The 12,391-nt window shown below is 45.9% G+C and overlaps 1 protein-coding gene across 2 annotated transcripts in view; it reads left to right on the forward strand.

Annotated features, from left to right (window-relative positions):
* The window catches only part of HDC (histidine decarboxylase), a 21,374-nt gene that overhangs the window by 1,383 nt on the left and 7,600 nt on the right, over positions 1-12,391 (forward strand). The window contains exons 2-9 of one of the 2 annotated variants that reach the window (XM_004687807.2): positions 1,518-1,690; positions 5,661-5,774; positions 6,952-7,074; positions 9,589-9,723; positions 9,967-10,110; positions 10,839-10,905; positions 11,697-11,859; positions 11,944-12,034. In XM_004687807.2, coding sequence (XP_004687864.1) covers positions 1,518-1,690; positions 5,661-5,774; positions 6,952-7,074; positions 9,589-9,723; positions 9,967-10,110; positions 10,839-10,905; positions 11,697-11,859; positions 11,944-12,034 — 1,010 coding nt within the window. Of the gene's footprint in view, positions 1-1,517; positions 1,691-5,660; positions 5,775-6,951; positions 7,075-9,588; positions 9,724-9,966; positions 10,111-10,838; positions 10,906-11,696; positions 11,860-11,943; positions 12,035-12,391 lie in introns of those variants that run through there. The other variant, XM_012728568.1, reaches the window with a different exon arrangement.

Consider the following 12,391-nt stretch of genomic DNA (forward strand, 5'->3'; position numbering starts at 1 on the left):
GAGAGAGCGAGAGCGTGTGTGCTTTGGTGCCTGTGTTCTGTGAGAGCGGAAGGGCAGGAGAAGAACTCAGAGAATTAGAGGCAATGAAGATTGCTACTCCTGTCTCAAAAGGGAAGGGGTGGGAAAGGGAAAAAGTGGGCAGTGACTTAGAGTATTTGACTGCTGTTGTTCTTCTTTATTCATTTACTTGATGCTTTTCTTTCGAGCATCAAAAAATGTTGTAGACGCTGACGCAGGGAGGGAAATTTCCTTGATTAAAGGCTAGTACATGTTCTTCCCTGTGGCGCAGCGGGTTAAAGCACTGCACTAAGAAGTTTAAGCCAATTCTGCATGAGTTTGATCCCTGCGATCCCTGCCTGCCCCGGAGGTGACCACATGGCTGGCGCAGCAGACCTCTCCTGGCCCACCCGCTGCTCCCCTCAGCAGTATACTTTGTGATCTGCCTGTTCTGCCCCCTTCTCTGTCTCTGGTGAATCCTCTCATCCTCCGCATCTCTGGCCTGTACCCCAGTTCTGTATGAATAAATAAATATATCTTTAAAAAAAAAAAAAGACTATACCTGTGCAGAGTAGTCACCATAGCCCAGTGCAGGTACTTAGTCTGGGCGTATGGTTGTATTTTGGAGATTTCATTAAACTCAGGAATTATGTCCAAAAGTATTATATGTGAACGTATAATTTACATCAGATTGTTTTCTTTACCAAATTTCATTGATTTGCCAATCGTTCACATAACTATGTAATTTGGGGAGTACAACTTCACCCCTTCACTTGTACACATGCTTACTCACTCTCCACCTAAGCTCCAGGGCCACACCGTGTCACCCTCTTTCCTTGTACTAACCCCTCTTCCCTCTCTCCCATCCCCACTGGTAACCAGCCTGTTTTTTTCATAGTTTCAGGATAACATTTATGTTTTGTCAGTTTGTTTTCTTTGGTTATTTGGAATCTGCAAATGAGCAAAATTTCTACTAACTTTCACTTCCTAAATTAGATTCTTAGAAGGTACCTGGGCCTAAATAAAAGGTGAGGAATTTACCGGCGTGGTAAACAACTGCATTTTCCCATCTTTTATCAGAACCTGGTCTCCCGTTTACCATCTGTACTGACAGAATGTAAGGGGAGTGTATGCTTGTATGAATGTGTGTGCAAACAGTTTTTGCACAGAAAGCATTATAGGGTTTCTACTGAACGTGTGAGGTCATGAATTATTAAAACTGGTGCTTTTTGGGAAAAGAAAGGTAGGAAAGACAAGATGGCTATGGATAATGGAAAGGAAAAGGGAATGGAAGGGCACTGAAGTTTTACGTATGTGAGATTTTCTCTTTGCTTATTTTGCACTGTTTTACTCCCTCCGTCATTTGTTTCACTCATTTTTCAAATTCTGAAGACAAGGCCCATGCTGGAGATCAGACTCACTCCCTGTCTCAGTGAGTCCATCTTTACACCAAATCCCTGGCCTCCACGCCAGGGGACGAATCAGGGGATGCGAGTCTGTTTTCGCTGCCTTTCTTGTAGGAAAACAGATGGTGGATTACATCTGCCAGTACCTGAGCACAGTGCGGGAGCGGCGGGTGACTCCTGACGTTCAGCCTGGCTACCTGCGAGCCCAACTCCCTGAGAGAGCTCCCGAAGACCCGGACAGCTGGGACAGCATCTTTGGGGACATTGAGCGAATCATCATGCCTGGGGTGAGACCGTGCCCACTAGGGTGATTCTAGATTCTGGGGGCATATTAGGGTGGGTGCTAGGCCTGAAGAAGGGCTGAGCGTGAACTTCAGGTGCTAGCCAACACCCACGCCCGTCTTCTGGGCAATAGGAGGCCAGGCATTGGCTAAAACTGGGCTTCTGATGCAGGTGATCCATAGTGTTGGGAGGTAGAAGGAATAAGGGCCATACCCCATCCTGGTCAGACAGAAGTGGAGAAATCTAATGGGATGATGTGGGAAGGGAAAACCAGGTCTGAAGGGAAAGGGCAGCTGTGGAGAGCAAGACAGAGAGAGGAGGCTGGAGGGTAATCCCAGACACCCAAGTTGGCAGAACCTACAAAATTTTGAGATATGCCAAGAGGAAGGAGAAAAACTGAGAGCATAACTGCCTGTGACCCCAGGAGCACCCTACTTCTGAGAGTTGAGTGAGTTCCTGATCAGCTTCTTCGTTTCTTCTCAATGGGGTGAGCATGGTTTCCTTCCTGACCAAGAGGAGGTCTCTTGATTGAGCTGCTTTTCAGGAGTAGACAAGGGCTTTTCCTGGATCATCTTATACTTCCTCTGAGGGACGGGGTGTGGTGGCAGGGGGGCTGGAGGGCTGGGCATAGCCTGGTGATAGCCAGGGGCCAGGGAACACACAGAAACTGGCTCATACACAGGACTTGAGCTGGCTCTGCCACCCTGGGCTGTGACAGCATGCTAACCAGAGGAGCTGTAGTAGCTCTCCCGCTCACAGGGTGCTTACACCTGTCCTCCCGCAGAGGGCCCACCCCTCAGGAGCTCCATGCCATAGGCTCTGCTGTTGCTCTCTCAAGACAGCCCAGCTCATTTAATCCTACAGGAACTCTGTAGCTTAACAGACAGGAAACTGAGACTCAGGTTAATTGTCTTCCCAAAGTCACAGAATTTGTGCTGGGCAAATCCGGGATTTTAATGGAGGCCAGTGTTACTCCAAAGAATGGCTTTGTCTCCTATATTGTTCTCTAGTGAGTGACAGAACATCCTGGATGGAGCCAGGCCCCCCATGCCTTCAGCTGTGCCCTACACACCAACTGTTTTCATTTTCCCTGGTTGGGACTTTTGTGTCCTGAATTGCATACAATCAACCAGTCTTCCCAAGGGCAGTTTCAGATTTGTTTCCATTATCCCCAAACAACTATGGGCTTGAAAGTCACAGAAATATACCTGGAGGAAGGGGTGAAAGATTATTCAAACTCAGAAAGTGATGGTGAGTTTATACAAAGCTAGATGCTCATCTCTCTGACCACTTCACCTTTTTCACAAGTATCATCTGAAAATTTCCATGTCATTAAAGTATTACCAAGAAGGCCAGCTCCTGATAAGATTATCTCTTGAATTTCATTCTGTAAAAATGTTGTCGGCTGTGGGATTAACTGTAATTTGGCAGTGAGACTGAAAGCAACTATCAGAAGAAGCGGAAATAAGCTGATTACTTTGATTGAAAGAAATTTCAGCAGTTGCTACGGGTGTGGCAAGAGAGGTTCATTTTTGGAGTCAGAGGTCTGTCTGCTGTGATAAGGTTCCCCTGGCTTCTCTTTTTTATCTTACATGAACAGACAATTGGCTCTTGATAGCTCTGGAGGTGGAACTCATTCTTGAGGGATTTCCGAAATACTGTTGCTAAGCACACTGATATCAAGGACCTGATCTTTCATCTCATCTTCCAGGATGCACTAGCTTCTGGGAGTTGGCCTGAGGGCCGTTGGCCCTTTTCTTTCTCATTTGGGTTTACAACTCATTAAAAACTGGATTGCATTTCCCCTCCCTGCTACCTCCTAAACACAAAGAGTAGAAAATCGGTCCTGCTCCACTTCCAACCCTGGTTAGGAAAACCTCATGTACCTTCCAGGGGGTTGCAGGAGCAGCTGAGGGGAGGCAAGATGCCCTCGCACTTAGGTGTTTGGGCTCAGAATTCAGACAGCCCTGGGTGTGGGTCTCTGAGCTGTCTTCTGTCCCTCCCAGGTATTTGTGATTGCAGGGTGCTGCCTCTTGCTGATAACCCCAGTTCTCATCTGCACACCTAGGATAATGGTAGAACCTACATGCAGAGATTCTGTGAGAGTAAAATAAGATATGGTATGAAAAGTGGTGATAGTGTTACCTGCAATGCCTTCTACCTGGTGAAAGTCAGAGGAAGAGGTGTGATTGTCTAAGAGTTAATTCAATATATGTTATGTGTAAATCACCATGTAGTTAGTTTACCAAGAATATTAGTATTTTATATTTTAGCACCCCCCCCAAGCTGATTCACACAACAATTCCAGGAAAAATGATTTATTTTTTTGTTGAGAAACTAAGGTAGAGAGAGATATAGAGGAAAGTTCCAGTTTTAGTGCTTTGGATTGGACATACATTTTTGAGACCCTCTTTTAAGAATATAAAACTAAGGATGGCTTTCAAAAGAGATCCATATAAACAAAGGACCGTGGAGCTTAAATTCACTAGTTTCAGGATAACTCTACAAGATCACACAGGTACTGGGCAGAAGGAAGTCGTGTACCTGTGCCTTTGGGCTTGAATCTTACCCTCATTTTATCATACATGCTGCTCAGACATTGTTCTTCTCTTGAAGGATTATGGAGTTTGTGCACCATAATAACCCAATGATACACTAAGATGTTATCTATTGAGTTCTCAGTGGGGTGAACATCGAGAGTGAGAATGTTCCATGGAGTAGAGCCAGGATTAAAGGGGGCTGTAGAGTGTGTGTATTTAGTAGCTTCCTGAGAATTAAAAGATTTTAGAGTGCCATGTCTTTTTTAAGAAGTGCCTTCTATCAGGGATATAGCATTGCTCAGACTCATGAACTGAGAAATGTATCGTGCATGCTTATAGAGCAGTGACATGATGCCAGATTAGATAATCAATGAGGCTGATGAGCTGCTAAAGAGACTTTGAGACCTATTATAGGGCATTCCTGCCCAGCTCCTCCTTATGTTTGGGTTCAACTTCATGTGGGCTCAGGGGTTAGCCTGAGGTCCCCTATCCTTTCCTCTCCTTTCTCCACCCCTACTGTGAAGCTAAGAATAGCTTTGAGCCTATTTACACCCACCTGACCCTCTGCAGGAGCTGTGACCCTCTGTGTGCCCACTGAGCGTGGCACACCACAAAACAAAGACTGCTTTATGCAAGAAGTTGGATGAGACAAGCAACCTGCTCTTCTGGAAGTCATAGTCTCCCCTTCCTTCCATTACTAGGCAGGGGCAGCATCGGGGATACATATCAGAGATTCAGAACCCACACGCTGATTACTACAACAGTTTCCATGTTGCCTGTTCCCTTCAATCTTGGCATATGTGCCCCTGTTCCATGCATTAGCTTAGAAGATGGAAATAGGATAAAAATATGGAGGGGGGGGAGTGCATTGGACTATGGTGATGGCACATGGGTGAATTGGTGATGGGAAACCTGTAGGAATTACAACTGAGATGGAAAAAGGCACAAAATGATGTAAAAAAACCCACAACTATTATTAAAAAAAAAAAAAAAGAAGATGGAAATGGGGCAAGAACACCGTGCACAGTCTTGTTTTCATGGAGTTGTGGCATTCATTTTACTGTCTTTAAAGTTGGCCAGGGAGGGCCCTCCCTGGTTGCGCAACGGGTTAAAGCGCAGCATTATGAAGCTATCCACAGCCACCATAGCAGGAGTTTGATTCCCGGCCAGGGAGGTGACCCACATGGCCCAGCAGACCCCTTCTGTCTCACCGGCTGCTCCCCTCAGCAGTGTATTTCATCAATCATTAATCTGCCTGTTCTGCTCCCCAATCTGTCTCTGCTGAATCCTCTCACCACTCCTGCACCTCTGGCCTATACCCCAATTCTGTATGAATGAATAAATAAATCTTAAAAAAAAAAAAAAGTTGGCCGGGGAGGGTCTCTGGAGATGGAGATGCTTCCTGGTGCCAGCTGTATGTATGCTCCGCTTCCAGGTGGTACACTGGCAGAGCCCCCACATGCACGCCTACTACCCAGCTCTTACCTCGTGGCCGTCACTGCTGGGAGATATGCTGGCTGATGCCATCAACTGCCTGGGATTCACCTGGGTGAGTAGCAGTGCCTGTGGCTGTGGCTAGTAGCCATGGTGACATAGCTGGAGGTGACACCCTGAGCCGGACATATTTTGCTCTGGCCTTTAGAAGGGTTCTAAGTGAAGTATGAGCAACAGCCCCAGTCTTTGAGCTTCAGTTTTAAATAATTTTTCTCACCTTGTCCTTTAACCATATGGAATCATCAGTATTGCCCCATTTTGTAAAGTAAAGAAATTTATTTTCTCAAGATTGCACACCCAGCTCATAGAGACAGATAAGATTTCGATGGAGATCTGGTTATTGCTACAGTTTGTGACCCTTCTGAATACTTGGTACCTATGGCACACTTGGTGTTTTGTGCTCTCATCTTTAAGAGGATAGGGAAATGCCTTAAGACTTTCCCTAATAATCCCCTAAACAGGGCCCTCCTCGGTGGTGCAACGTATTAAAGCGCAGCACTATGAAGCTAACTGCAGTCGTTGAAACACGAGTTCGATCCCCCCCCTGGAGGTGGCCCACATGGCACAGCAGACTTCCCCGACCCTCCCGCTGCTCCCCTCAGCAGTGTATTTCAGTCAATCTGCTTGTTCTGCTCCCCACTCTGTCTCTTGTGAAGCCTCTCACCCCCATAACTTTGGCCTTTACCTCACACATAAATAAATGCATCCTAAAAAATATGTATAGCTCTGTTTGAGTCTCTAGCAGAAAAAAATCCCTTAAACATTTTTAAGTCACTTAGGAGATCTTTATATTTTAAACCTGAATTATATGGTATGTGTGGGAGAGTTGGGGGGAAGGAGAGTTACCATCTTTTCCAGAAAAGAGTGCCTTTTTGTAGTCCTAAACTTTTCCCCTGGCCATTAGAGTGCTTCTGAGCTGTGTATTTTAGGGATTTGGGGAGCCAAATTGAGTAGTCAGTTCTAATTATTTCTGTTTCTTCATAAAGTCTTGGAATGATAGGAAATCCACTTTATTGAGGGTGGCATAATCCAGAGTCCACGTTTCCCCCAGTTTGCTTGGCAGAAGTTGGGGCACAGGGTTGATACTGACTTCTTCAAGGAGAAGATAGGTTAGGTTCCCCCTGGTTTCCAGAGGTCAAGGAAGCCAGGCTGGCATCAGATGTGTTTCTGGGTCTTCTAAGGGGCCTCTGGTGCCCTGGGATTGCCCCAATGAAGTTCTTTCTCTCTTTCAGGCTTCCAGTCCTGTGTGCACAGAGCTGGAAATGAACATCATGGATTGGCTGGCAAAAATGCTGGGACTCCCTGAACACTTCCTGCACTATCACTCTGGCAGCCAAGGGGGAGGTGTATTACAGGTACCTCCGTTGATCAAGCTCCCCCATAACTTGGAGGCTAAGTAGTGAAAGAGAAGCCATATCTTTGCCCGGGAAATTTTCTGATTGATCATAGAGATTCCCCCATGTCACTCACCTCAGCTCCATCATCTCCATCACAGCCCTCATCACTGGTGCGACCCTGAGGCTATCCTGATGGACGGGACCCCTCCAATCCCACCACGGTCACCACTAGTACCTCTACCTCTTGCCCTTCCCATCTTACCTTCTTTGCTTATGTTCACTGCTGCCTCCTGGCCTCTCCATGCTTCTTTGTCTTCTTTGAAAAAAGATTACACCAGTGGTTCATCACATTTCCAGTATTACTTGATTCAGTTTCCTTAGTTTCTATTCTGACATCTCCCCTCCTTTGTCCCATTTATATCTCGTATGATAAGCAGAACAGAGAAGAACCTTCTTGCCCTCCCTCCTAGTGCAGGACATCCTTGCAGTGAGAGAAATAACATCATTCTTTTATCTTACCCTATGACCCTACCTCCTGAGTACTTTTCAAATGATGGTCCTTCAAATGTTTCCTTTTATGCCAAGAGTAATACAGTGTAATAGGGCCTGTATAGGTCATGCAAATTGCTAGGCACTTTTGCATCTATAAACTCTTGTCATCACGAAGACTTGGTTCTGAGAACTTTGAGAACCTCCATGTTCTTGAATTCTACCTTAATGTGTAATTTCCCGGCTTTTGAATGTTATAAGGTAGGGGTAACAGTCATCTTGCTCAATATGTGAAAAGGAGGATCAAATTACGTCTATTAAATAAAAAAAGCTCCCTGGTGGGGCCTTCTCTGGTGGTGCAGTGGGTCAAAGCAGAGCACTGTGAAGCTTGCTGTAGTCACTTCAGTATGAGTTCAATTCCCAGCCAGGGAGGTAACTCACATGGCGCCGCAGACCTCTCCGACCTGCCCACTGCTCCCCTCAGCAGTGTACTTTGTCAATCTGCCTGTTCTGCTCCCCACTCTGCTTCTGGTGAAGCCTCTCACCATTCCTGCACCTCTGGCTGTACCCCAGTTCTGTATGCATAAATAAATAAATCTTTTAAAAGGTTAAATAAAAATAGCTGCATTGCCCCCAAAATGAGAAAAAAAGAAAGTTGGCTAGCACACTCACTAGCTAGCTAAGTGGCTCTCACGCCAGTCGTGCGCAAGATTAAAATCTGAAACTTGCAGGGAAGACTGATTACTACATAAGTTGTTCGCTAATAGTTATCATTTAAGAGATGATGTCTGGGAACGCACGACAAATGTCTGTGAGGCTTGCTTTTCAATTAGTTATCTCACTGAGAAGTCTGTAGGTAAAAATAGTACCATTCCCAATTTTTGGGATGGAGACACTGGAGCTCAGAAAATCTTGCCCCATGTCACACAGCTTACCAATGGAAAAATGAGGATTTAAATCCAGGTCCGTCTACTTCCAAGTCATGCTTTTCCTTTTTATTTACCAACCTTGTGTACTAAATTTAGTCCTTAACCTTGCTCTTTGTCACTATTCTCATGTGTAGACAATAATTACAAGTATCAGAGAGGTTTTATGAGGAGCATAAAAAATCTGCTGTATAGATGACGTTGTTGCTATTATCATCATGCCAGCTTCCTTGCTGTGGAATAATTTCCAACCACTGAATATCTTGTGGGATTTGATCCACAGTACTCCCAATGGCACTCTCTAATGAGCTTTTTAGTGGGCCTATCAGCTGACAGTCGCCTGGCAGTTTTGAGAAGCAAAGGCACTAAAGTCTGAGTGAATGAATGATCAGAACTCCTTGGAGTTGGTTGAGGGGACCCCCAGGATTTTCATAACCTGGAAAGAGCAAAATCCTACTAATTCTTTTCTTAGATAATTTATACTCCTGTTCTGGGAGTTCAGTGAAGGAATGAGCTCCATTCTGTATGTGAAAGAATATTCCAGATGGGCTATATTAGCTCATGAAAGCCATTGGCATCACGACTGAGGGCAAAGTCACCAGCCTTACCCATACCCCTGTGGAAAGAAATGCCATTTGCACACTTAGTAAATCGAGAGTGCTTCCTTTCAAGCATGTTTTACACAGGGAGCAGACATCTGTTCAGTTGTTGGAAAAGTCACGACGTTTTTTGTCTATGCTTTATGTGCAAAACTGCATCATGGCTTTTCCGACAACCCAGTATAAGCAAGCTCGTATCTAGCAGAGGCTGAACATTCTCTTTTTCATCTTTGTGGTCTCTCTAATAGAGATGTTGGTAACAGGTGAAATTTTGCTTTCATTCCTTCCATGAAAAACTGGGGCAGATGTCCCAGAAAGGCATGCTGTGTTGTAAGTGGAGAGTGGGGAAGAGGTGTGGGAGTTGGGTAGAAGGACTGCTCCGCAGGCTGAGTGCTTCCTTAGGAACAATTGTTGAACACACACAATCACACACACCTACAAAGAAGGTGGTGGTGGGGGTTCAGCAAGAGATAAGAAGTTGAGGCTGCCACAGGTCATCCATCCTTCTTCTGCTACAGAGCACAGTCAGCGAGTCCACCTTGATTGCCTTGCTGGCAGCCAGGAAGAACAAAATCCTGGAAATGAAAACATCTGAGCCCGGGGCGGATGAGTCCTCCCTGAACGCGCGGTTCATCGCCTATGCCTCTGACCAGGTGAGCAACCCATCAGGGGCCACACCTTCAGATCTGTGCTTGTCTTCTGGAGTTTTAGGTCTTGAATCATTTTCTTTTAAATATGAGAATGCCAGGGCTCAGGGCAGCTTGGGCTGTGAAGAAGGTTGTCTCCAGGAAGTGCAGTGGAAGATGAACATCCAATGTTATTTGACTCCCTTTGTTGTTAGTTTCTGGGGAGGGCTTCCTGCAGGACTCTTCTAACGGTGCCCTTGATCCTCATAGGCTCACTCCTCCGTGGAAAAGGCTGGTTTGATTTCTCTGGTGAAGATGAAATTTCTGCCTGTGGATGACAACTTCTCGCTCCGAGGGGAAGTCCTTCAGAAAGCCATCAAGGAGGACAAGGAGCGGGGCTTGGTGCCTGTTTTTGTAAGTCAGAATGTTTTCTGAGTTTAGCATGATAGAACCTAGTGGTCAGGAAGACTTACCGAATTCAGGTAAGTCATAGTCTGCACCTGAATCAGAGGATTTCAAACATGTTTTAAAAGTTATAAGCCATGATTTATTGGTATCTAGGAAGTAAATTTGTGGCTCATGACCTATTTTTTTTTTTAAAGATTTTATTTATTTATTCATGTGGAACTGGGGTACAGGCCAGAGATGCAGAGGATGAGAGGATTCACCAGAGACAGAACGAGGAGCAGAACAGGCAGATCGACGAAGTACACTGCTGAGGGGAGCAGCGGGCGGGTCAGGAGAGGTCTGCCACGCCATGTGGTCACCTCCGGGGCAGGCGGGGATCGAACTCATGCAGAAGTGGCTTAAGCTTAGTAGTGCAGTGCTTTAACCCGCTGCGCCACCAGGGAGGGCCTCATGACCTATTTTTTAAAGAAAGAATAGAATGGAAACTATTAAGGTGCATTCTTGTAGCCAGAGTAAGGCATTTTGTTTGTTGAAATTTTTATTTCAAATACACATGTATCTCCATAGGAGTTATTAAAATATATTTGTTAGTGTGAGTCATGAAAGTACAGGTGAATACAGTGTCCTTGTGGGGAGGGTGGAGTCGATAATATCTGTGATAAAATCTTTTTTCAGCTCGCTCCAATGAGTCACATGAACCCATCTTCCCCCCTTAACTGCCTTATTTTCCCTAGGTCTGCGCAACACTTGGGACCACTGGGGTCTGCGCATTTGACTGCCTGTCAGAGCTGGGTCCCATCTGTAAGTGTCACCCTGACCGGCTAGGGACACAAGTATGGGTCGAAAAATATTCCCTGGAGCAAGAACCGAGGCTGCTCTGTGGAATGATGTTTTCCCTCCTTGGTCAATGTAGAGTGTGGGAAGAACCACCCAAGATCACAAGTGCCTTTTCCAAGGGGACATGGCACTGCTTTCCCAGCTGTGAGAGTGAGGGCTAGTACTGCCTCCCCTGCATCCTGTCTTAGGATGCAACAGGTAGGCTCACCTGAGGCTCACCCCTCACGTATGGCATGGAGAAACCATGGTAGGAGAGAATGGCAGAAAAGAAACCCAAATGGGAGTGCAGGAAACCCACTAGGAAAGAGAAACATCTCCTCCTTAAGGATGTCTTAGATGTATCATACATGTCTTAGATGTGTTGTACATGTATTAGATATGTTATACCTGTATTAGATGTATTATCCATTGCTCTTGGAAGCGTAGGACATTGGTTTCTGTGCCACAAAATTCTAGGTGGAGTCACAGCTCTGACTAGTGAGAGCAAAAGGCCAGGGTGAGGTTCTGCAGACTTTCTCCTTACGAGGTGACTGTGTCATTCAACCTCAATTCCTGCTGGCAATAATGCACCCTCCTCTCACCCCTCCCAGGTCCTGACATCTTATTTAGCCAAAACAGGTAATTTATTTCCTGTTCTTCTCTTGCTGCCCACTGGCCAGCTTAGCCTGGCAAGAGATGCCTTTTAGTTGACTGGTAAGACACCTCCATTCCTCTCTACAGACCCACACTTCAATCTGGTGACTTTTGGTTTCTAGGTGCCCGTGAAGGGGTTTGGCTCCACATTGACGCTGCCTATGCGGGCACTGCCTTCCTGTGCCCTGAGTTCCGGGGGTTTCTGAAGGGCGTCGAGTATGCTGATTCCTTCACCTTTAATCCTTCCAAGTGGATGATGGTGCACTTTGACTGTACTGGGTTTTGGTGAGTGTGGCAGCCAAGCATGTGAGAAAGCCTTGTGCCCCTGCAGAGGCCTCAGTCACTTAATGCCCATTTGGAAACCCACAGGGTCAAGGACAAGTACAAGCTGCAGCAAACCTTCAGCGTGAACCCCGTCTACCTCAGGCATGCCAACTCGGGTGCGGCCACCGACTTCATGGTGAGTGACGAGGAACGGCCTTGTGGCCTCTGATGTGGAAAGTGCTTCAGTTCTGACTCTTGATGGGTCTCCTGTATGTCTGGCAGGCTGTGAGCCCATCCCAAGATATCTCCACTAAATGCCTTTGATTTCAAGTGTCTAGAATAGAACCTTTGTGTATCAGTATGGAGAAGTTCTGCAAATTGCTAAAAAATCTTAGAAAACGAGACAACCTTCTGAGGCAGTGCATATGTATCTTGAATATTTGCAGTGATTTTTTAAAAAAAGATTTATTTATGGCCCTCCCTGGTGGCGCAGCGGGTTAAAGCACTGCACTAAGAAGCTTAAGCCAATTCTGCATGAGTTTGATCCCTGCCT

Source organism: Condylura cristata, unplaced genomic scaffold (genome assembly GCF_000260355.1).
Source record: "Condylura cristata isolate star-nosed mole 26May11 unplaced genomic scaffold, ConCri1.0 scaffold00023, whole genome shotgun sequence".
NCBI classification, from domain to species: domain Eukaryota; kingdom Metazoa; phylum Chordata; class Mammalia; order Eulipotyphla; family Talpidae; genus Condylura; species Condylura cristata.